Source organism: Indicator indicator, chromosome 5, assembly GCF_027791375.1.
Source record: "Indicator indicator isolate 239-I01 chromosome 5, UM_Iind_1.1, whole genome shotgun sequence".
In the NCBI taxonomy this organism is placed as follows: domain Eukaryota; kingdom Metazoa; phylum Chordata; class Aves; order Piciformes; family Indicatoridae; genus Indicator; species Indicator indicator.
In genome coordinates, this window is record NC_072014.1 from 3,544,148 (window position 1) to 3,569,436 (window position 25,289).

General features: G+C 43.1%; 1 protein-coding gene across 1 annotated transcript in view; it reads left to right on the forward strand.

Annotated features, from left to right (window-relative positions):
• The first annotated feature begins 1,534 nt into the window (after positions 1–1,534).
• Positions 1,535–25,289, forward strand: part of ITGAV (integrin subunit alpha V) — a 55,182-nt gene continuing 31,427 nt past the window's right edge. Inside the window, exons 1-6 of the mRNA XM_054380897.1 lie at positions 1,535–1,686; positions 6,118–6,245; positions 20,013–20,104; positions 20,588–20,702; positions 22,613–22,674; positions 24,181–24,226. Coding sequence (XP_054236872.1) covers positions 1,535–1,686; positions 6,118–6,245; positions 20,013–20,104; positions 20,588–20,702; positions 22,613–22,674; positions 24,181–24,226 — 595 coding nt within the window. The remainder of the gene's footprint in view (positions 1,687–6,117; positions 6,246–20,012; positions 20,105–20,587; positions 20,703–22,612; positions 22,675–24,180; positions 24,227–25,289) is intronic.

Here is a 25,289-nt window from a genome sequence, read left to right on the forward strand (position 1 = left end):
ACGAGCGATTTCCCATATCCAGCTCAAAAGTTTAGAGGGGAGTTATACCAGTATTTTAGAAAAACACTCTGATGCCATTTCTATTCTTGAAATCAAACAAGCCCTTCAAGGTAGAATTTTCAACTGCATGCAGCAGTTGTGGTACTAGAATTCATCTTCTGTTAAAGAGGCCTCAGCATAATCTCTCTGCAGCATGACACATCTTCTGAGGCTTTTTCTTCTATGTATTTGTGGGTTTTCATAAGCTTATTCTATAAGTTATTTTCTTTCAGCATTCCCTTAATTCCGAATCTGTCCTTTCATAAAGATATATGGATAATTTTAACTTGTGTTTAAGGTTGAGACATCCTTACATATTCCTTTTACTGTATTGTGTTCATGTAAGAAAAGCGAAGTGGAAATATCAGACTTTTAGTGACAGTAGTGTGAAACTAATTACATGGTTAATGGTATTGAATTCTAGGAATTAATATGAATTCCAATTTAAAGGTGTTCCAGCATATTTTCTTTTTCTTGGAAGATTGCTACATGGAGCAGATGTCGAATTCAGCCATAGGCTGATGAAAGCAAAGCTATGAGGGATTTGGCAAGTGAAGCCTGCAACTGCCTGAGCTACCCTCATGACAGATGGTACAAAGCCACAAACGGCGACTGGAGAGGTTCAGGTTGAACGCTGGCCCACGATGCGTAGTGCAGTGATTAAACAGGAGGTGAGATCTTTTACATACCCAGTTCATCACCGCCCTGCACTGGCTGCTTGGCACCCCTGTGGCTGCCGGGCTCGCTGTGGCTCTAGGATTTGACTTGGCTTCATCCACATAGAATCATGGAATCGTTAGGGTTGAAAAAGACCTTTAAGATCATCGAGTCCCAATCATTCTCTAACTCTACCACGTCCGGTGCTAAACCGTATCCCTCAGCACCATATCTGTGTTCATTATCCTATCAGTTTTAAATCGTTGGGTTGTTTTCCTCCATGCATGGATGCACACTGACACTAACTCTCGGCTTGTATTGACAGCTTTCCTGGAACATATGGTCTCTAAGGCTTGGTAAGAAAGGCTTCACCGTGAAAGACTCTGAAGACAAAGCAGGGTTGTATCGCCCTGCTCCGATTGCTGGTGCTTCTAAATGGCACTTGACCTCCTCAAGCCTTCGCGGCAGGCAGCCACTGGTTTAAAAGGCAGGTGCCTTAACCAGGGGACGAGCCCAGGGCAGGTACTGCTCTTACCCCAGCCGCAATCGCATCGCAGCCCAGCCTTCGGGCGCGGGGTGCAGCCTCTCCCCAGCGGGGCCGGCCTCTGCCGGCGGAAGGGCGAGGCGGGCGGGGAGCGGCGCCGCGGACCCGGCCCGGTGCGGAGCAGGGCCCGCCTCCGCACCACATGATGCCGCTGCTCCTTCCTGCCGCCCCTGTCCCGAGGAGAAAAGGGAACTGGGCGCAGGGCGGGAGGAAGTGACTTCGCTCCCCGCCCCGCCGCGGGAAACGCGCGGCCCCTGCCCCCCGACCCCTATCACCAGCGGGCCGGGCTGGGCCATGGCGGGGCTGTGGCTGCTGCTGCTGGGCGCTGCGCTGGTCCCGGCCGCCAGCACCTTCAACCTGGACGTGGAGCGCCCGGCTGTCTACTCGGGCCCCGAGGGCAGCTACTTCGGCTTCGCCGTGGATTTCTTCGCTCCCGACCCATCCTCGTAAGTGCCCCGCCCCGTCCTGCCCCCCTGAGCCGCTCCTGGCCCGGCTCGGGCGGCCGGGGGCTGCCGCGTCTGCCGCTGCCCGGGGCGGGGAGGGCCCGTCTTGGCGGGTTCTTTCTTCGCTCTGCTCCTTTGGTGGCAGGTCAGGGGCCGAGGGTGGGGTTGTCCCGGCGCGGGGCTGGAGTCCGACTGGCCCGAAGGGTGTGGATGGTGATCGTGATCGAGGGGCCGGGCGCAGCCCCCGTTTCAGCAGCCGAACTGACGGCTCTGGGAAGAGAAGCGATTTCTCGATGGGAGCCGCCTGTCCCGGCCCGGCTGGGCTTTGATGAAGCCGGGAGGTGCCGGGCTGGCGGCTCCGGGGGCGGCGGGCGCAGGCACCGGCACCGTGGCGGTGGAGCCACGCCGAGTACGCTTGACGGCATCTGCCGTCCTGCTCGGGGTGGCTGTGGCCGGTAGGACTCTTTCACAAGGAGCAAGGCTGGGTGCCATGCGGGCGGGGGGCTCAGTAACGCGGCATGAACTCCGCACCCCTAGGTTCCCAGGGCAGCCCTGTAGGTCTGCGGCGTGTGCAGGTCATGGTGATGCTGAATGCAGTGTGGAGGTGAAGGTGTGGTGGTGTGCTTCATCGCAGCCGGCACCTGAGGTGGTGTCCCGTGGAGCTGGGGAAGCCCTGACGTTCCCTGGCGGGGCTGCTCTCTGCATAAGTGCCGTGAGTTACGCTTTGTCTGTGCCGGTCACAGAGCTGCTGAGGAGAGTAGAGAAGAAAAAGTTCCATGTAAATATTCTCTACATCTGCTTCCCGAAGGTGTTCTCCTTTCACGTTAAGGAACATTAGTTAGTGTGCAGCGGTTGGCGTGTTTCAGGCTTTTGTATCGTCGTGTCACTGACTTCAAAGTTGCGGTGCTGCCGGAGTAAATTACTCTCAATTTCTGAAGTGAGGGCTACATGACGATCCCGCTTTTGCCACATTGCTCCCTCCTTTTCCATCTTAAAGGGCTGTAAAGCTGAAAAAGCTTCTGGCTTCTATTATGCTGAGGGGATTTTCTCACTCACTGGATCTTTAGCTTGTAAAACTTTATAAACAATTTCTATAGCGATTGAGCAAGTTCTTTTGTCGTGCATCAGTGAGCCTTGTTTGCATTTCTTTATTGCCTACAAATATTAGAAGTCATCCTGTCTTAACTTGCTTGTGTTGCAACATCTTTCTGTGCTATCTTAATCCTGTAAGTCTTACTGCTAAGAGAAGAAAAGGTTCCATTTGTGTCCCTCCCTTTTATTTTTAAGTCAGCATGCATGGCTGCAAAGTTACTGGGAAACTGGTACGTAGTAAACTTTCTTTCTTGTTTTCTGATAAGGAATGATGTGACCCAGCTCTCACTGAAGGAATAATTTGGAATCTTTCCATTATTTTTATAGTAACTATTTACCTCAGAGTGCATGGCTGTAAGAGAAAGTAGTGCTGGCTTCTTTTTCAATCTTAAGACACCAGCAGTTATCAGACATTGGGGAAAGACTCCTTAATTTTAAGGAAGTTTTTTTTTTTTTTTTTTGTTTTTGTTTTTGGACCACAAGTTAGGCTCTGTCAGCTAAGCTAAACCCTAGTACTGCGCTTTATCTTAAATTTAACCTCATAACTAGATGGAGCTGTGCAGCTTTTACAGGAACAAGCTGTAATGCTGTTAGATTGAGTTATTGCTTATGGAGACACATATTTTACATTCTGAAACAGCCAGAAGTGCATGCAGTGTTCTCCGGACACAGGTTGGTGTCTTCCCCAAAGCAGCATGATTACCAAAGGTGTTTAGTGAAATGAGCCTTGATGCATGGTTTCTGTAGAGTGTCACACGTGTTCCTTGGTTCCCTCACCTTTGTTGTGTCTTTGTTGAATTTTTTTCACCTGTTCTTTACAGGAGATGAAAATTTAGTCGAGCTACAGCTGTGGATTGACTATCCTGACAACAAAGGAGTAATATTAGTTCTTGAATGCTCAGGCTGCTGTTTCATAGTCTATTTTGACCTGCTGGTTACCAAAATAAAGCATATTTTGAAGTCCAGTGTGAAAGACTTAATCCAGGAGTTAAAGTGGTAGGCAGGGTGCTATGTGGTGCCTGACAGAGGGCATAGCTGTAATACTGAGTGGCTGGTTGTAGCTTCGAAACAACTGGAAAAGGTTTCTTGTCCAGGCAGTGTTTTAAAAGAATTGCCTTTGATAGTCTGTGTTCCAGTAGACATGTCCATGGAAATGCCAGTTTCCCTTTGTTGGCCCATAGCAAACTCCTGCAAGTGATCATTCCTGTAAGAACGCCTACGGAGGCTGAATTGCCGAGGCTGTTGGTGCGCTCCCAGTCTAGACCATAGCTCTGTGTTGGGTCAGGTGGTTGCATCACGTAGGATGAAAGTGATGATTTTCCTTCTATTCCCCCTTTCCCAAAGTATGTGGACGAGAGACTTCTTTCTATTTTAGTAACCTGTATATTACTACTATTAAAGACCCATGACAAAACTGCATTTTCATCATCATAGACTAAAAGAAGCAATTTTTTTTTTTCTTTTTGGGAAAAGAGGTGACTGAGCTGTTGTGGTGTCCTGTAATGATTCCTGTATTGATTGCCTTGTTAATGAACTTCATCACAAAGCTGATCTTAGGAGAGAGTTAAAATATATGATTAGAATGGGAATGATTGATTGTGTAGGGTGGTTTTTTTTTTTTTTTTTTGGTACCAAGTATAAAATTTTGGGGAGCTTCTCAAGAGCTAGTGATACAAGAGTAAAGTGGGCAGCAAGCTACTGCTTGTTTAATAGATTGTGATTATAACAATTAATGTGTTTTCTTACTTGGCATTATGATGTTTATTTTTAAGCATTTCTGTTATGCCCAGAAAGAACATTTTTGAGTTAATTATAGTGTTTGAAATTCTTCATTTGGGAATCCAGACGGTCTGTGAAAGACAACTAAGGAAAGCAATTGGATTTCCAGCTAGCCTGAGTTTTCTGTCAGGGTCCACACCAGGACATTTTTAAGGTTCCAAAAAGTCACACAGAATGAAAACTAGTGGGTTAGGTTGGTCTTCATATAAATTGAGCATTAATCCCTGGAGGTTTTTAAAGCCAGGCTGGATGTGGCTCTGAGCAATGTGATCTACTGTGAGGTGTCTCTGCCCATGGCAGGGGAGTTGGAAGTAGATGATCCTTGAAGTCCCCTCCAACTCTAACGATTCTATGATTCTATGAGGTGCTACACATTGAGAAGTATGAACTTAGCTCTGTACAACAGCAAAGTCTGGAAGATGGCTGTGAAAAGCAGAGCAAGTTTGATGAGTCTTAATCTGCCTGCCATAGACATTTCTCCAACCAGTCTTGCAGCTTGTTCAGCTAACCCAGTTTCAAAACTAAATAACCATAACTTCTGATATGGGATGATAAGACCTGCTCTTGCACGCTATGGTCTCTCTTAAACACTTCTCATCAGGATGTGCTCAGTTATTTTTAAAGGAAGTATTTAGCTTTCCATCTTCTAAATGTCTTTGTCTATAGCTCAAATTGACTTCCTCAGTAAAGTGCTGCTGAGTCAAGTGTCTGAGGGTCCTGGAAGATGTTCTTAGAGGTTCCTGGAAGATGTTAAGAACCTTGTTGGAAGATGCTTAAAACCTTGTTTGGCCTGGCTTCTTATTCAGCCCATTTCTTACTTTGTAGTGGCTGAATTCTACCACTTCAAGGCATAATCTTCTAGTGATTTCTGCTGAGGCTGCACTTAAGACGTCCTTACAATCAGAGATTTATAAAAGCATAATAGATCTTAAAAAGAAAATGCTTATTGTGTACTGAATTTCAGTAAAGGTTCGTTAATGTAAACCCCGTGTTTGACAGGCATTTGGGTACTTGGAGATTGCTTTAAAAGAGCATTTGCTGACTCAAATGCTTGGGGCTGACTCACCACTTAATACCTCCTGAGCTCAGAGGCACTACTGCTTTGTTTATGTATTGTTTCCATTTTTGACCCACTTCCTTGAATTGCTCTTACTTACAGAATTAGCCAGAAATTGTGCCAGCTGATGACTATTTCAATTGCAGAAGTACATGGTTTCCTCTTCCACTGAATGCATGCTTATTTCTGAAAGAGAAAAAAAGAAAAAGAATGTAGAAGGTGTTTGTCTCATTTTAAAAGCAGTTTTAAGTAGGACAGAATTCTTTAGTTTTCTCTTTTCTTTGTGGTAAATGGTAGGGGGGTTTGCCTGCTTTTGTTTCCAGAAAAGAGGGACCCAAGACCTAAAACTTATTATGAATTTGTTCTCTGAAAGTCAAGGCAGTTTTAGTCAGATTTAGGTTTGAATAGGTGAGGCTTTTGCTTTGTTAACTCTTAAGATGTTACTTTATGACATCTGTGCCTCAGGTGTCAAAACTTTTGTCTTATTTCTTCTTTTTTTCCTGCAGGATATCTCTTCTGGTGGGAGCTCCAAAAGCAAACACCACTCAGCACAACATTGTCGAAGGAGGCCAGGTGCTCAAATGTAACTGGAATTCAAACAGGAACTGCCAGCCCATCATATTTGACTCCACAGGTAACTTGTGGGTTGCTGCAAGGGGAGATAGGGGTCTCTGCTCTAATCTCTGTGTGTCAGAGCAGAAGGGACTCATGTGGAGTTTCTTGGTCCATGTGAATGCAGCTGGGTTTGCACTGGTAGCTAATCAAGGCCTGCTTTTTAATTTCCACTCCCCCCACTCCGTGTTCTGTCTTGTAGATTTCTGTTGTCTTTGGTATGTGCTGAAAGCCTGAGTTGAGCATATAATAGCCTGCTTTTTTTTTTTTCCCATGTATTTGTATGTCTCCTCTGTAGTTTTCAGCAGTCCTGAAACATTTAACAATCTGATTCCCATTAATCCCCCAAGGAGTTTATTGGCCTGTTAAGAACAGGGCATGTGAGGCAAGATACTTTCTAATATCAGCAAAAGTGGAATAGGTAGAAATACTCAGAAGTTTAACCTGAAATAGGGGCTATAAATCTTCAGACTGAAGTAAAAATGGCTGTTTTTCTTTTATCTTTGGTTTTTTTAATTTTTCCCCTTGGATGTAGCTTCATAGTATTTGTGAGGTTTATGAGGGCAGCACTCGGGGTGCCTCAGGTCAGAGGCATTATGTATCCATTTCTGAAGCATGCTAAAGCTGAGCAGCAACAATGCTGACATGAAGCACTGCCCTCAGCCTTCATGCTCTGGTACACATGGTGATTTCCACAGGCTGTGGCAGGTCATATGAGAGCGTGCTGCGTGTGCTTTCCTGCTTCAGCCATTCACTGCCGAATCCTCTTTTCCACAGCATGTTTCAGGGCAGTGGAAAAAACCTTTCCATGTCACAGGAGTGGATTAGCAAGACCCATGTGGCAGGGCACAGGAAGCACCTGTGCTTTTGTGGTCTAGTTGGTTGTAATTCATTCTTGCCTCTGCTGGTATTTGGACTGGGCAGTCTAAAGCCTGTTAGATTTATGCAGCCTTCATAAATTGTGTGTGATGCAGTGGAGAAGCTCTTCTTCCAATCCTTTTGTCAAGGTGTGCCACAAAACCTTGGTGTTCAGATTTCTGAAATTGATCTCCATTTGTTTTTCTGAACACCACTGTGTTACCAGCTCTCTTGTAAAAAACCAAACAAACAAAAACCCCAACGAACCAAAACCAAAAAAACACACAAAAAAACCTCAACCCACAAAGTACTTAATGGTGCACACAACCTGAGTTTGTCCTCAGACTCTTTACATCGCTCAACAGGAACCTTTCTGCCAGATAACTTAAGGTTTCTAGTAAGCTTAGAAGTGTGATATTTTGTCTCAAGCAGTCCATGTCAGCAAAAATTGGTTTTGATTTTAATTTTCTTTTTTTTTTTTTTTTTTTACTTCAGGGTCATTGTTTACTAGACTACAAATGTGTCGTTTGTTTGGTTTGAAAGAAAGACTCTAGATGATCCTAATTAATTATTGCCACTAAAAAAGTAACCAAAAAGATTTCTGAGGGGGAGAGATGAGCCACCCCAGGGGAGGTTTTAGATGCATCTTGCAGTGGGAATTGCAGTGCATTAATCTGTTTGTCCTGTGAACATTTACAGCAGGTTTTTCCGTATGCCAGACAGAGTAGAGGCCATGCTGTGTTGCTGTGTGTCTGTGCTTAAGGTATATGCTGCTGGGCAAACAAGCACTGTTTTGCTTGTAATTTGCCTTTAAGTAATGGGGACGTTAATCACTTGAAATGTAACAGTAAAACCAGCAGGACCTAATGGCTTAAGAGGATTTCTTTCAGGCGTATTTTTAACTCATTCCAGCTTTGTGGCAATGAATTGGGAAGTAATGCATTTGTCAATTATTCTCTGGGTGAAAAGGGGCATTGTATTGCAGCATAATAAAATAATAAATGCACTGGGACAATATAAAATGTCTTTTTCTTTGTGCATAGTACAATGTTTGAGGCCCTATGTTATGATGACAGTGTCTTACTGCCAGCACAGTGTAAACTCCCACTCCTCCCTGAGCCTACCTCGTAAGGTTAGCAGGGCTTGGGGAAGACCTGTGATTCCCTTGGCAGGGTATAGGAAGCAGAAGATTTGACCACTCATTGGTGGTGCTGATGAGGAAGGCGGCAGATGGCTAAATACAACCTCTGCAAGAACTCAGGTTTTTACATCACTACTTCAACACTTGTGCCATGTGATTTGTAATTCCAGAGGTATTGCTCAGCTTTGCAATATAAGGCAGATGATAATGTTTTTTTTCCCTTGGAGCACCTCTCCTATGAGGACAGGCTGAGAGAATTGGGGCTGTTCAGTCTGGAGAAGAGAAGGCTCTGAGGAGACCTTATTGTGGCCTTCCAGTATCTGAAGGGAGCTACAGGAAAGCTGGGGAGGGACTATTTAGGGTGTCAGGTAGTGATAGGCCAAGGAGAATGCATCCAAGCTAGAGGAAGGTAAATTTAGATTAGATGTTAGGAAGAATTTCTTCACCATGAGGGTTGACCAGGGAGGTGGTAGAAGCCCATCCCTGGAAGCTTTTAAGGCCAGGCTGGATGTGGCTCTGAGCAACCTGATCTAGTGTGAGGTGTCCCTGCCCATGGCAGTTGGGGTTGCAACTAGATGATCCTTGAGGTTGCTTCCAACCCTGACAATGCTGTAATTCCGTGGTTATTTAGCTGTTTTGTAGTAGGAAAAGTAGCCCAGGTTCTGCATATTGATTAGATGAGTTTACTCAGAGTTCTTTTCTGATGGTTTCCAGCTAGTGAGAAATCTGACCTGTGACAATCATGCCAACACTGGTACTTGTGGTTTTTCTGTTTACCTGTGGATGCCAAACTCTGTATGTGGAGCTGCAAAATTCTAACTCCTACAAGACAACCTCCTATTCCTTCTCCTGCTTCCCTGTGTCAGACAGCATAGCTGGCATGTCCTGACCAGGCTAAGGCACTGCATCTGAGAGCAGGGAAGAGGCTGTGTTTCTGTGCTGTGAATGTAGCAAGGGAATGGAGGAAAGACAGATCTTGTTCTGAGTGTGTGGGGCTGTGTTTGTCTGCTTGTCTGTGGCTGTATCACAAATAACTGTGAGGAGAGTTTTACAGACCTCCAGGAAGCAAGATGTTTTGTTTTCTCTCTGTTATTGTTTTTTCTTATTAAACATTCCTTAGTTTTGGTTTTCTTCAGGCTTCATAGGTCCTTTTCCTCATCCATACAAAGGCCACGCTGAGCTCAGCTGTACAGCAGTGGCTACACAAAGTTGGGTTTTACTTTCCAACAATTGCTTTTGGCTTAAATACTGCATTGGGACAGAAGTGTGGTCATTTACTTGAAACAAACACAGCAGCTCTTAGGTAGCCCAAGAGAGAAGGTACTGAGCTGCATTGTGGCAATCTTTGGAGTTGTGCAAGCCCTTGCTTTGTACCAGCATTGCTTGTTGCTTGCATTTACCCTCACCCGAGCTCTTCTGGAGGAAAGTGATAAGCCATGAAACTGATAGTTCTTGATGGTACCAAATTTACTGCTTTGTTTCTTCCTGTGCATGACAGCTCAGCTCCTTCAGGAGGGGAGCTGGGCAATAGGAGTCCATTGGTGGAACTTGAATAGCTCTCATACTGAAAATAGATGTGTTTCCCTCCCTTCCATGCCCTCCCCACCAGCCTGTAACTCAAAAACCCTCATTAAAGCATACATGACAATTTTTCAACTGTTGGCCACAACAGAGAGTGTTCTTTCACTGTTCCTCTGCAGCATATATTCTCATTCCAAAGGGCAGTCTATTTCCAGAGGGGAAGGGGGTTTTGCCCTTCTGTCTGTGTATCTGTGCATATTATGCTAATTGCTTTTGACATTCTGGAATGCATGGTGGCTCTGGAAGGCAAAATATTTATATCACACATTAACACTTCCCAAATGTAAAGATGCTACACTGTGGGGATTCTTAGCAATTTAGCATTGACATCAGTTGAATTTGATTTAACTTAGTTATGCCTATGTGAGAATTGCATAACAGAGGTCTGTGGTAGAAAATACCCTCGGATTTAGGGGCGCAAAGAGCAGCGTGCTGCATGTTCTTGTGCATGCATGGCCAGGAAGTTAGAGGAAACTTGAGTGTTCTGCAGGCTGGTTTTTGGCTTTTAAAAGCAGATAAGGGTTGAAGTTAAAAAGGAACCAACCACCAGAGCAAGTTTATTGGCATGCAGCTTTTGCTGACACTGTTGCTTGTGTCTGGAGGACCCCTAAGGGATTATCTTGCAAATCTGGATAGAAATAGATCTGGTTAGAAAGTGCCTTATTCCTTTCTGCTTTGTTAATTCAAAAGCTAAACGTGCCACTGTCACAGAACTGAAGCTTTTGGTAGTTGTGTTCTTGCCCATCTTGACTGCTTGCTACAATTGCCACAGTGTTGCCACGATTTCAATTACATTGTGTAAAATACTTGGGATTTTCTCCTCCTTTCTGTGTCAATTAACTTTCAGAGTTTTGGAATGTGTAGGAGACTGCGTTTCTTCAGGACAAGCAGCAGGAGGAATTAACTTTCTCAAGATGGTGTAGTCCTCAAAATTGTCCTAAGCATAAACAATATCAGTAAATCCTTTCCTTTGTGAGATGTTTTACGTTTCACATTCGAATTACCAAAACCCATAAGGGTGGGTAAATATTTGTCTTCATTCTTAACCCTTCTCCACACCAGATACTTTAGTGACTGGAAATTTAGTTTCTTTTTTTGTTTGTTTGTTTTAATATGTACAATAGGGCCATGTCCTGAATCTTAAAAAGGAAAAAAAAGAGTTTGGAGAAGCAAATGGTGGGAAAACTGCTCATACAGCCTGCTGAGCCCTAATACTGCTGTTTGTTCAAGACTGACTGGGGAGGTGGTTCCTCTCTTAGAAAGTTTAACAGTTTGCCTCATCTGCCAGCTGCTTAGCAGCTTTTTCCAGGAAAAACATATTTCTTGTGGGTAAACTGTAAAAGGAATGCACTTAATATAGCAGCCCTTTTCCCATTTCTGATCAGTTTTGAGACAAACGTGCCTTGTTTAAAGGCACATCTGCTTCCCCTTTTGTCCTTCTGCAGCCTTCGTGGACTAGCACAGCAAAGCTTGCATAGATAGTACCAAATATTACCAAAAGTGTTTCTGTAATCTTGCTCAGGAAAATGATTCTTGAAAAGTTCAACATTTTTTTAAGGGCTACACTTAGTCTGTATAGTTGTTCGTTTGGGTTTTTTTTTCTGTGTGTGTAAAATTTAATGGTTTTGTTTTGCAAGGGAAGTATTAAAAGCCCACTGAGACATACAATGAAACCACTGAGCAGAGGGGGGTGGGGGTGGTCAAATGCCCTTTTTAGCAGAATAAGTCATCTATATCATGGAATTGTTAGGGTTGGAAAAGGGTCATCTAATTCCAACCCCTCTGCCATCATCTTCCTGGCCTTCCTCTAGACGATTCTTCCTCCCTGCCTTTCCAAAAAAACTGTTGCTCTATATTGTCAAATGGTCACAGAACAATTTATCCCAAGTTGTGTTTTTATTGATGTGTTTTTACAGTTGGCATACATGGAAGAGCAGGGTGGGTACGCTTAGCTAATTGTCTGTCACCTAGATAAATACCTCCATTATTTGGCCATGGAATTTGAGAACAGAATCACTCTGAAGTATTGTCATTCTCACCAGCAAAAAAAACCAAATCTTCAGAGACCCTTGTAGCCAGTTGGAGTTAATCAGACTGTACACATGTGAGCAATATGTAGCAAATTAATGTAAACCAAATGAGTTTCCTGTGTGCTTGTTTTCCAGAAGGAAGCAATCTTCACAATTGTATTCTTTTACTTTTCATCTTTGAGGTCCTAGTTCATCATCAGTCAAGGACAGTGGGGAGTGGGTTGGTAGAGCTGCCATGGTAGAGCTCCTCATGCTCCCATGTATTTTCATAAAGATGTAACAAAAGGGTTTGTGATGATCAAGTTTCTCTTGTAAAAAACTGACAGTTCTTTAAGCAAAACTTTGAGGAACCTGTATCTGCTGCAGTGCAGGGTGCCTGAAAATGCAGCTCTTTGTCAGCATCAAAAAGGGCAGTTCTGAGACTTGTTTCAGGAGCTCTTGCCTTTGGAATCATCTGATGCAATGCAGACAGCTCTACCAATGTTACAAAGGAAAGTATGCTCACAAACCAACTTTGAGCTTCTCTGCTGATGAATTGCAGATTTCTTGAGCAAGATTTCGTTTCTAGCAGAGAAAGATCTGCTTGCTCAGACCAAGGATTGTTTTGCTCTTTGGAGGCATGTGGTGTCAGAGGTAGATGTGCTGCTACGTTGTCATCCCTCCTTCTGGTAAAAGCTTTCCCTGTTGCTTTCATCTCTATATCAGATCTCAAAACTCAGGATTGGGGAAACTTACAGAAGCTGTTGGATACTAAAAACTAACAGCATCTCCAATGTTTTCAACTCTGTGTGGTGTGTTTTGATTGCTTTGGAAAAAGCATTCAGTATAACCTCCAGATGCGTGAAGCTGTATCACTTAAACAATTGTACTGTCCCTCCTCTCTCCCCCTTCCCATGTGTTTTGACACACCACAGTAATTTTAGAGGAATGGTTTGTTCTTAAATATTTTTTGGATTAAATTCTTTTGAGACTGGTTGTTTTGATCTGTGCTTAAAGGAGAAAGAAGGTTCTGAAAAGGAAAATGCTTACCAAGACCCTCTCCCGATTCTTCCATATGCTTGCACATTTTTTTTTTTCTATCTCCAAGTGGGTGATTGTAGATAATAGGAGTCTTTGTCTGGAAGCCCAAACCACCAGTTTGGCGTGGCTGTATCTATCTGTGACCTATTTAGTTTGAAGTGGGTATTATAACTGCTTGTGCAGCTTCATGCTGTAGCACTGCACAGCATAAGATCTGCTGATGTTGAGAAGCTGTGACTGGAGTGGGTGTCATGGGTTTGTATTTGACTTTTGGAGCTTCTGATCACTTGCACAGATGAGTCAGTTGCTCATAACTCTATCCTTTCCACTTATGGAACAAGGAGATGGATAAGGAGGTGTGGGATAGGTTGGTGTTTTGTGAAAATAGCATGCTTGGACAAAGTACTGGTTTATTTTTAGCCACTTGTTTCATTCGTGTTTGGATGCAGTCTGCATGGGGATTGCAATCTCAAAGGCTATGGATTTAGTCAACAATAAAGCAATAAATCTTGTGAAGACCATTCATTTATTTGCAGCAAAAGGGATTGATTTTTCTTTCCCTGGATCCATCTTTACCTCAGTCCTCTCGAAGTTTGGTTGTGATCCCTCTGGTGTGTGCTGGTGTAACTGAAGCCTGCCCTGGGCTCTGAACACAAATGAGGGCGGCACAATGTATCAGACCTCCTCCACATCTTGCTATAGCTGAGAGTGGAAAAATGCTCATGCTTCTGTGATTAGGTAGGCTCCTGCATGAATACTGCTGGCTCTGTGTGTGTGTAGCTGGATCTCAACTGTATGACTAGTTGGGAAAAAAAAAAAAGCATCATACTTATGTTAAGCCAAAGGAAAAGAAGCTGTTGTTCCAGCGCTACCCAGGCAAGGGGGCAAGATTAGTACCTCTCAAGAGGGAAGGGGAATGTTAGGAAGTGCTGTATGCCCCTCTCCCTGGGAAGGGGAATATTAGGAAGCTCTGTATGCCCCTATCCCTGAGTCATTAACAAAACACTGTGGCTAAACCAAGGTGGCTAAACTATCAGCTGCCTCACAGCATGGGGAATTTCAAGTCAAGATAAGCTTGTACTTGCTGGCTCTTGCCTCATGAACTAAGGTTGGAATCACTGATATTTTTGGATGGAAGACAAATGGAAAACAGCAAAGTTTGTCTTTCTTTTCAGCTAGCTGCACAAAGTTTCCCTTTACCTAGAAGGGGCAACATCGTTTACTTTGGCATAGTTACCAAGAGGTTTATTTTAATGGAAATTCTGTGATTTGGGTGACACTTTAAATTCTACAACTTCCTGTGTGTTCGTGGTGTGCTAACACTGAACCAGGCTTCATCAGTTCACTGCCTGGATTCATGATTACCTCAGTCACGGCTGGCACTCAAGATCAGGGGTAAATGTTTCAGTTCAGTTTTCTCATTGCTGTGCAAACATGTGCAGTCATGTTGTGGTAACACCATTGTCTCTGTAACTGGGAGTATTTACTTTTGGAAGAAAAAGGTGCCACTTCTCCAAAGCTGATAGCCCAAAGAAACCCAGCACTGAAAGAACTTTTGATCTTTTTATTATACTTGGAAGGTAACTTAGATTCTTTTTTTTTTTTCCTTTTCCTGCAATTTCTACTGGGAGTTCTACTCATCTCTCCCTGCTTGGTTCACATTTATAAATATAAATCCTATGTAATAATGTAAACAGTGAAGTGGCAGTGTTCTGTTGGTCCAGCAGCAGCAGCACACCTCCTATGTAGTGAATTTTTAAAGCATCTCTGTTCCTACCTTGACAATCCCATTACCCCACCTGCCAAGTACTTTGCCAGACAAAGCAGTGCTGACTTGGCACTTCAGCTTTTTCCCCCCCCCGATGAAAGAGTTAAGTAAAAATCATCATGTGATGTCTGCTGCAAGGAGAAGGAGCAAAGGAAAAAACCATGGCATAAGCTGCTTTTTACAGATAGGAAGTAATACCCTATGGACAAATGACATAATCCTGGAATTAATGACCCATCAAGTAGAAGTCCCTGTAGTGGCTGCATTTTAGCCTGACAAGCAACACTGCATAAAAACTGGATGTTTTCTTGAATAAATCCAGTCAGAGCAGAGTTTGTATTGCCTAGACACATTTGTTTGAGTGCCTGTTTACAATGGACATCACTGCTTTAAAGACACTTCTGAGGTGCCCTTGAGGCACTCTTAAGAGAATTTAGAAATACAAGCAGCTACGGCAGTGGCTATGAAAATTGTTGCAGGCTGCCTATAACATAGCAAAATGTTGGCCTGGGTTTATAAATCCCTGTATGTTTAAATCCTACCTGTATTATTGTTTAGTTTATTTAATGTAGGCACTGTTTTTAAAAGGGATGGGGGGGAAGGTTATTACTTTTTCTTTTTTTTTTTTAAACTACCAGTGAAAAATGTTACCATGATCCAATAATAATGAAGTTGGGTTCATTCTTTGTGCCAAAACACAGAAATGCTGGAGTCAGTCCTGTACCTTCCTGTGACAAATCTACTTTACAGTATAGCTGAAACTTTAGTTAACTCTGATTTGCTTCACATTTCAGTGTTCTTTGTTTGTTTTTTCCCAGTCAAGAAGAGAAACCCAAATGGTTTCTCACTTAAAGCAAAGGAATTTTTGATGACAGGGTGTTTTCCAGATTTCCTCATAAAATCAGTTTTGCTTCTGGACCTGAGAGAAAGGCTCATAATCTGTTTACTTAGAGAATCTTGAATGTCTGTGTATAACTGAAGGTGGTGTTTTGTTTAGTTTTGGTTTTCCAGTTTTTTTGTCTGAGAAGTCATAGACTGGCTTAGGTTGGAAAGGACCTCAGAGATCATCTGCTCCAGCCCCCCTGTCATGGGCAGGGACACTTCTCAATTAGACTTGGTTGCTCAAGGCCTCATCCAGCCTGGCCTTGAACACTCCAGGGATGTTCAGGGAGGAGACATTCACAGCCACTCTGGGCAGCCTATTCCAGAGTCTCCCCACCCTTCTACTGAAGAACTTCTTCATAAGTTCTAGTCTAAATCTACTCTCCTCAGTTCCTTCAGCTCCAGGCTGAACAACCCCAGCTCCCTCAGCCTATCCTCATATAGCAGAGGTGCTCCAGCCCTTCGATCGTCCTTGTGGTCCTCCTCTGTACTCATTCCAGAAGTTCTGTGTCCTTTTTATGATGGGGACACCAGAACTGGATGCAGAATTCCCGAGAGCAGAGTAAAGGGCCAGAATCCCCTCTCTTGGCATGCTGACCACACTCCTCTTGATGCAGCCCAGGATATGGTTTGCCTTCAGTTGGCTGCTGGCTCATGTTGAGCTTCTCATCAGTCAGCACCCCCAAGTTTCTAGTTGTTGTGTCTTAATGCACTTTGCTGTGTTACAGTGAGTCACACACAATAGCAGCTGCCCTTCTTAGACCCCCCACTTCAAGAACCTCGAGAAGCTTTGAATACCTGATAAACCTTAACCTTATGGCAAGTGCTGGTTTATGTTCATGGGCAGCTGCAGTGACATTAGACAATTTTACTAAAATGTTTTGAAAATAGTTTTTCAGTAGTCATGTACTCTAAATAAATAGGGTTTATGTAGCCAAATTACTCCTGGAACACATTTTACTAGGTTTTTGGTTTGGTGGTGTGGGTTGTTGTTTTTTTTTAAACATAAGAATTTCTAATTTATTATTTAAGCCTTCAGAAATTATAATAATGGCTTCTGTAGCCATGACCTTTGGAACTTACTGAACTGCTTTTGGAACATAATAAATTACCTTTGGGACTTAATGAACCTTTCTGATTAGGAGATTTGGGGGTTTTTACATGCCAGCTTCTGACCCTATCTTAAAGCCTAGATATTTACCTGTTAAAAATCAAAGAGAAGTTTCTGATGTTATCTTCAATTTAGTGCTGAATCAGCCCTTTTTCATTATTGTAGATATAGTTTTATTCCCTGAAACCTGAGAAAGAAGTTATTGTTGCTGCTTTTCCTGGACATGGATTCTTCTTTGAGGGGAGGAAGCAGAGAGGGACTGTTCTGGCAGCATATGCTGGTTAAACTACTGGTTTCCCCTCTTCCCCACTGTAGTCAGCATAGAGTGTGGGCAGATGACACCAGTGATGGGTGCTCTATCTTGTTTTATTGCTTTGTGCTGTTTTAGCTGATGCATTCAGCTGAAACCTGAAGGAGCCCATTTCCTTAACCCTGTGATAAAATCAGCTTGCTGATCTCTCTGGCTGCTTTTCTGCTATTGCAACAGGACCATTCCTTCTGCTTGCTGCCCACTCTTTTAAACTTATATGGAAAGTTTGCATCCTAGGTGCTTTTTTAGTACCTAGCTCAACATGGCTCTGCTTACACTACAAAATTACTACACTGCCTGTCAGTTTAGTCATAGATATGGAATCACAGAATTATCAGGGTTGGAAGGGACCTCAAGGATCATCCAGTTCCACCTCCCCTGTCATGGGCAGGGACACCTCACACTAGAGCAGGTTGCTCACAGTCACATCTGGCCTGGCCTTACACACCTCCAGGCATGAGGCTTCCACCATCTCCCTGGGCAACCTGTTCCAGTGTCTCACCACCCTTATGGTGAAGAACTTCCTAACATCTGATCTAAATCTACCGTCCTCTGGCTCGGATCCATTCCTCTTACTCCTGTCACTACATGTTAGTATCCAACAGTAGAGAAAGGTGTAAGATGACATCTTGTAATTGTTCTCAAGTTTTATATGTAAAGCTTCATTTGGCAAGTAAAGCTGAGAGATTTCTTTGTATTGGAGAGCAGCTGGACAAATAGAGGGTAGAAACCAAATGTGTCTTTCTAGGCTGCGTAACCTTGGGTGTGGTTACAAGCAGAATAAACCAATTTTAAGTCCCTGATGCTGCCAAAAATGATATAGTTCCCCAGCTGTATGTTTCTGTCTTCTCAGAAGGTCAGCACCACTTCCCTTCACAGGCAGTCAGCTGGGCTGGTCCCTGAGCCAGTTGATTTCCCCCTCCCCTGCTCCCAGTAAGGTTCATTCTTTAGTTTATGGTGTGACGAGGAGACCAAAGGTGGTAGTGCCAAGAAAAGGGACTGTCAGGAGGAACATATGGACAGGAGCAAATGTGAACTGCTGCCTCTCTTTGTGGAAGCTTCATCTGAACCTAACTCAAGCCATGCAAATGTATCCTTTGAGCCAAACTGGTTTTGGGTGGAGTAAGTCCAAGATGATGATGATAAACCAGAGATTTTAGAAGTGTGTTAAAGACAATTACTTACTAGGAAAACATCTTGATCAGGTTTCAGTTTTCTGTACCATCAGAAAGTGGTTTGTAGGTCTCCAACTCCATTTGTGCCTGTGCAAGGGTAACAGTGTAAGTGTTCCAGTGTACATAATTCTGAGGATGTGCTGCTCATCAGGCACCAGTTCAATAAGAGAGTGGAGGAGGGAGTGACAGAAGGAAGTGTGGTTTTTACAGCTTTGATGGAATCAGAAAAAAAACCACAATAGTTCTCTGTGATACTGTGGGCTTGGCTTTGATTTCTACATAGCTCTAATCTAAGAGCAGAAATTGTCCAGATAGTTGCTTTGGCTGACTCTGCAGATAAGAACAGCTTTTGTTGTCCTTTTCATGGGATTTTCCTAAGGGAAGTAACACAGTTTCTCAAGACAAAACATTCTTTACAAGGTGTAAGATAAGCAAGGAAGTTTTGGTTCAAGTGGCCACAGGTCTGTGATTCATAGTGGGGTGGGGATTGGGGATTGCCCCAGCAGTCTGTGACGGAGAGGTATAGCTGTTGACCTTACTGACTCCTTTAGCTTTAGCAGTGGAAGCCAGCAAGTGAGGCAACTTTTTGAAAGCTGACATCCAGAATGTTGTATCCACTTCCTCATTAGGCTGGGCAAGTCTCTGTCTGTGATTTCAAGGAAAGCACCTAAGAGACATTGGATGATTTAAAAGACTTTTCACAATATAACAGTACATTAGAGGTTGGAAGGGACCTCCAGGGATCATTAGGTCCAACCCCCCTGCCAGAGCAGGATCACCCAGAGTAGTCTGCACAGGAATGTATCCAGGTGGGATTTGAAAGTCTCCAGAGAAGGAGACTCCACAACCTCTCTGGGGAGCCTGTTCCAGGGCTCTCTCACCCTCAATGTAAAGAAGTTTGTCTGCCTGTTGAGGTGAAACCTTCTGTGTTCAAGCTCATACCTGTTGTTCCTTGCCTGATTATTGTGCACCACCAAAAAGAGCTTGGCCCCTCTCAGTCTTCTCCAGACTAAACAGCCCCAGGGCTCTGTCTCTCTTTACAGGGGAGATGCTCAAGTCCCCTAATCATCCTTGTGGCTCTCTGTTGGATTCTCTCCAGCAGGTTCCTGCCTCTCTTGAACTGGAAGGCCCAAAACTGGACACAGTATTCCAGGTGTATTCTCACCAGGGCAGAGTAGAGGGGGAGAAAAACCTCCCTAAACCTACTGGACATACTTTTGCAGGATACCATTTTAACATTTACACTTGAAGAAACACCACTTGTTGGGTTGTTTGTTGCAGCCTATATCACTGAACAGTTAATATACACACACCAGTGCAAATTATCCCTTGTTTAAGTTACTCTTTTGTATGGAAAAGTCTCTGGTATTTCTGTTCCTGAATGCCCTTTCACTTGACTAGCTCGTCAGCATGCTGGGTGCAGAATTCTGTGACATTCAGTCACAAAATGTGACCTTCAGTGACATTCAGAATACAGATGGTAACACTTGGTAAAAAAAAGTAGAAGAATTTCTGTCCTGATTCTAGCCAAAGCTCACATAATTTAACCAGGGCAACGTTTCTTCCAGAAGCATTAGTCCTAGCTTGGCTTTGGCACTGTAATCTGACTTGAAAGTCAAATTTCTCAAGTATGAGGTCGCTGTCTAGGACACTATAAACTTTGCTTTCCTACAACAAAGCAGTGTTGTACTACTGTAAAAATATAAGCAAAAAAAAAAGCTGTACAAACTACTAATCTTATTCAAAACCCATTTCCATGACAGGGTGATATTCCCCCAATGTCACTGTTTTATGCTCTTCTTTGTACTCACCTAAACCAATGATGTAGCTTTTTTTTTTTGCTTGTTCTTAGTGTACAATTTCCTGTGCAATTATACTTATTTTTTGGTTTTTTTTTTTCACTTTCTTTCTAGGCAACAGAGATTTTGCTCCTGATGATCCACTGGAATTTAAATCTCATCAGTGGTTTGGAGCTTCTGTGAGATCCAAAAATGATAAAATTCTGGTAGGTTTTTTTTGATGCCTTTCAGATGTCTCAGTAATGGGCTACTGTGGTGGAAAAATGTGAAAAGATCTGGGTAACACAGAATTTAAATCAAGTCTGAGTGTGACTTGTCTTCAAAATGTATTGGTTACCCTTTCTTAGCTGTTTATAAACGTGTAGTATGTTTACTGGCTTTGAGGAAACTAGGAGAATTGGCTTGATGTTAGAATGTATCATAAATTATTGATGAAATCCTTCTACCTTTGGCTTTAAGAAGGCACTGCTGCTGAAGTCTTTGTGATAAATCATTTACTTCAAAGAATAGAAACTGGTGATAGTCCTGCCCCAGCACTGGTAGTACAAATCTCCTCTAATAAGTGGCACATCTGCCAAAATTTGTTTTGGCTACTGTTTTGTAGAAAACTGGCATGCCGTTGTATTATGCTGTGCCCCAAGCATTTTGAAGTGGAGTTTATTTCCTCACTGCCTTGTGTTCTTCCTTAGGCCTGTGCCCCCTTGTACCACTGGAGAACGGAAACTAAGCAAGAGAGAGAGCCTGTAGGAACTTGTTACCTGCTTGCTGGATCAAAATCTGTGGAATATGCACCCTGCAGGTCAAGTAAGTGTAGAGCACTTCCTTACTTTTCTCTTTGGGATTTCTCTTGTGTTACATTTTGTAGACATCAGAAATGGGATGTTTTGCAGGTATTTTCCCCTTCCATGTATAGCCTCCTATCAGACAGAAAAATCCCAAAGCTAGATCCAGACATCTGAATTCTCCTTCAGCTGATGCTCAGGATGCAGACCTTGCTTCCTCTACTGCAGGCTGGAGTAAAATCTTGGATCCAACTATTGCTGGAATTGAGGACTTCTGCTTTTGAGTGTACCACTACTGTAGTAATCCTTGAGCAAAACTATGTAGCAAGTGCCTCTTCAGAGACCAACTCTAGAATTTTCTGCAGTTTAATTATTGTTATTCAATAATAACAAAGGGAAAGCTCGTTTTAGCAGACAAGGTTTTGCACAAGTGGGGTCTGATTTCCACATATCCATGCATACATAGTGATGCCTTGTTTTAATTGTAGAATCATTAAGGTCAGAAAAGATCATCAAGTCCAACCATAACCCAACTGCCATGACCACTAAACTGTAGCTTCAGGAGCACCTCCAGGGATGGTGATTCCAGCACCTCCCTGGGCAGCCTTTTCAACACCTCACCACTTTTTCAGTAAAGAAGTTTTTCCTAGTGTCCAATCTAAATCTCCTTTGGCACAACTCAAACCCTTTTCCTCTCATCCTATTGCTACTTATTAGAAGAGACCAACACCAGCCTTACTCCAGCCTCCTTTCAAGTAGTTGCAGTAGTTCATGGTTGAACATTTCGAGTCTTATTTTATAACACTTTGCATCTGTATCATGCAGTTGAGTCAGTGGATTAGAGAGGCATATAACCTGTTTTAAAATACAGAAATCTAAAAGTTGAATGTTGAGGCTAGGGTTATTTATTTTTTTTATTGGCTGAAAATCATTGGTGAAGAGCAGGAAGGGCATCTAGTCCAACCCCCCTGCCACAGCAGGATCACCTAGACCAGATCACACAGGAACACACCCAGAAGGATCTTGCATATCTCCAGAGAGGGAGACTCTCCAGCCTCCCTGGGCAGCCTGTTCCAGTCTTCTGTCACCCTCACAGGGAAAAAAATTTCCTTGTGTTCACATGGAACTTCCTATGCCTTAACTTCCACCCATTGCCCTTTGTCCTGTCATTGGGCATTCCTGAGCGGAGCCTGGCTCCATCCTCTTGGCACTCTTTACATCTTTATAAACATGAATGAGGTTACCTCTCAGGCTCCTCTTCTCCAAGCTGAAGAGCCCCAGCTCCCTCAATCTCTCCTCACAAGGAAGATGTTCCACTGCCCTAATAATTTTTGTGGCTCTGTGCTGAACTTGTTCAAGCAGTTCCCTGAGGTCCTCCTTGAACTGAGGAGCCCCGAACTGGACACAGTATTCCAGAGGCAGCCTCAGCAGGGTGGAGTAGAGGGGGAAGAGAACCTCTCTGGACCTACTAACTATAGCCCTTCTAATCCACCCCAGGATACCATTTTCCTTCTTGGCCACAAGAGCACATTGCTGGCTCATGGTCAACCTCCCATCTACTAGGACCCCCAGGCCATTTTCCCCTTCACTGCTCTCCAATAGGTCAGTTCCCAGCCTATACTGCTCCATGGGGTTATTTTTTTCCCAGGTGCAAGACTCTTCCCTTGCCCTTGTTGAATTTCATTCAACTTTTCCCTGCCCAACTCTCAACTTAAGTCTGGCTGCACAACCCTCTGGTGCATCAGCCAATCCACCCAGTTTTGTGTCCTTAGCAAACTTGCTGACAGATTTAGGAGACAAAAATTTCCTAGTTTCAAGCTGAGCAGTGCAAGGCTGTCTAGGAAGGTGCATTGGAAAGTATCCACAGAATTATTATTAGAGAATATTTGTTATTTATTTTTCTCTTACTTTTCTACCGATTGTGTTTTGTAGCCACTATCGATGCAGACGGACAGGGATTTTGTCAAGGTGGATTCAGCATTGACTTTACAAAGGTAGGTGATTCTTTCTCAGGTCCTACCAGGCAGCAGAAAGTTGCCAGCTAACCACAGCCCTGATACAGACCACATGCAGGCACAGCTATTGTGGAACTAAATGAGAACTACCATTCCTGGGCAGAAAAAAATCACTACCACACACATCCTTGTCAATAACCAAAAATTACTTCAGATCTCTTGAGTGTTATGAACCTGTTTCTCTCTGCATCCTCACAGCTTTCACCTCTTGTAGGAATCACAACCTGAACAAATAATCTGCTTTACTAGCCTCATGCTATAAAGCTGCTGCAGCTAGCCTTCAACTGAAATAAACTATAGTAGGCAGGAGTTGAGAGATGTGTTCTCAAGGGATTGGTGTACAGGGAGCATTACTACTTGAGCAAGAATAAATTGCTGCTAAAGAACTGGTGAACAATGTTCTTGTGGCTTCTGTTTTGGTGTCTTCCTCAGCTAGCAGAAGTAGGATTTTTATTTATTTTTTTTATGTCTGTTTTGTGTTTCTTCTACTTTGATATTCTCCCAGTCTTCTACAGCTGTTTGTCTTAAATTGACCATTGCTTTATAAATCCAAGCAGAGTACCACTGTGCACAAATCAAGAGAACTGACTGTACCTTTCTATATTGTACTGTGAAATTGTTCAAGTCCTGTTGGTGATGTGGCAATTTTTTTGGTTCTTCACTTGTTATGGTTGGGTCATGTCCCTTCCCTCTTTGCCTGGAGACAGAGGAAATATGCCAAGTTCACTGTAGGACTGTGAGTGAGTTATTTCTTATGTCACCCTCAGGCTTACTGCATAGACTGTAGCCCCAGTTAAAACCAGCCTTGGGCTCTAATCCAAAACCATAGCTGAGCAGGCAAGCCTGGGTAGAAGATAGCTCCAAATCTCTGACCTAGATTTTTTTGAGTAGATGAATATGGGAGTTTTTAAGATTAAAATCTGAATAAGTGGTTTAATTATAGAGCAAAGGCTGTGGCCCAGTTCAATACTTAGGAAGCAAATTGCCAGCACTGGGATAGCTCATGTGGTTGCAGTTTCATCAAATGGAAGGCAGTGGTACCAAAGAATATGGAGTGGGGGAATTACATCACAGCTTTTCTGGATTAAGCTTTTCTAAAGGTAAGTTAGGGGAAGTGGTAGGGCAGAAGATGAAGCTGGTTTTTAGTAGTGGTCTAAAAATGTGTGATGGTTTCCTTGTAGCAGCCTTAAAGTTGTCTCCTAATTGTCTTTCTGTTGCTGTAGATTTCTAGAGGTAGAAGGGTCTGCTACAATAACAGCAGAATTCTGCCTAGAGTTTTAGATGGGTGAAACAGAGAAGTCACTGAAGGCATATTGTTAATCTTAACATTCTACAAGATGTGTTTTTAATTAATCATTCCTTCAAAACCCAAAATGTATTGGGGTCAGTGAAGCTACAGTGACACACTTGTGGGATTGCTTCCTATAAATTTAAGACATGTTCTCTCCTTATATGCTTAAGGTGTTTTTTCTTTTCCTCTCCAAGGGAGACAGAGTGCTGCTTGGAGGACCTGGAAGTTTTTACTGGCAAGGTGAGATACGTCATTTAAGAGGAGCTGATCTCTCCGATTTTTCTCTTTATCCTCTTAGTCATTTGTCCTCCAGCCACTGACAAAGTGTCAATCAATAGGAAAAGAAACAAAAAGTAGTAGCAGACTTAGAGGTCTTCTCCAGCCTTAATGATTCTCTGAATTTTTCTTCATACTTCAAAACATTTTCTGAATAATCAAGGCATTCACAGATTAAGTAGTAATTTTATAGCTGTCTTTTGTTTTTTAAATAACCCTGTGATCATTTTAAAGGCATTTCCCCAGCAATGGAGAATTTGCTTCCACCAGCAGATTAAGCCTCCTGTAGGATATTTTATTTGATGCTTCCAAAGCTACGTGTTTTATAATTTCTGGCACACACATGGGGCATATAATGCCAATGATAAATGTACCCTGCAAAGAGATCTATCATTTGATGGCAAAGATGTACTGCATTTGTCCTGTATTGATCTGTTTGTGCCGTGGTGCAGTGTCCCCTCTCACTGTGCTGTTTACACAGAATATCACCTATCTGTTTTGCTCGTGTGGGCTTCAGTCAGTATTTGTTTGCAGGATCATTCAACATTTAACTCTCTTTTCAAAAGATGCTGCTGCTACAGCCAAGACATCGCTGCCCAACACTGCTGCATGGTTCTTTTAATGTAAACATTCATGCTCATCAAGGACTTCTGTGGCTCATGCCAGCCTTTGTGCAGATGGAGCAGCACAGGGGGCTCGTTTCCAGTCCTGGGTTTGACATTCTCAACAAAATGGAATGACTGAAATTAAACTGGAGGTGTAGTGCAGCACAGATGATACCTGTGTATTCGTTTTACTACTTTTTGGCAAAAGGGACATCTGCTGAAATAACCTTGCTGACTTTAACTACTACTGAAAAATAGAAACAAAATCTCAGCTCTGGACAGAAGACAAAATAATATACTTGTGAAAACTAGATTTTTCCCTCCAGATTTGTGTTCTGCAGTTCTGAGAAGCTGGATAGCTTTCCCTGTACTTGACACAAAAATGAGTGTTTGGGATGTGCTCTTCTGTAAGAAACGTTGTG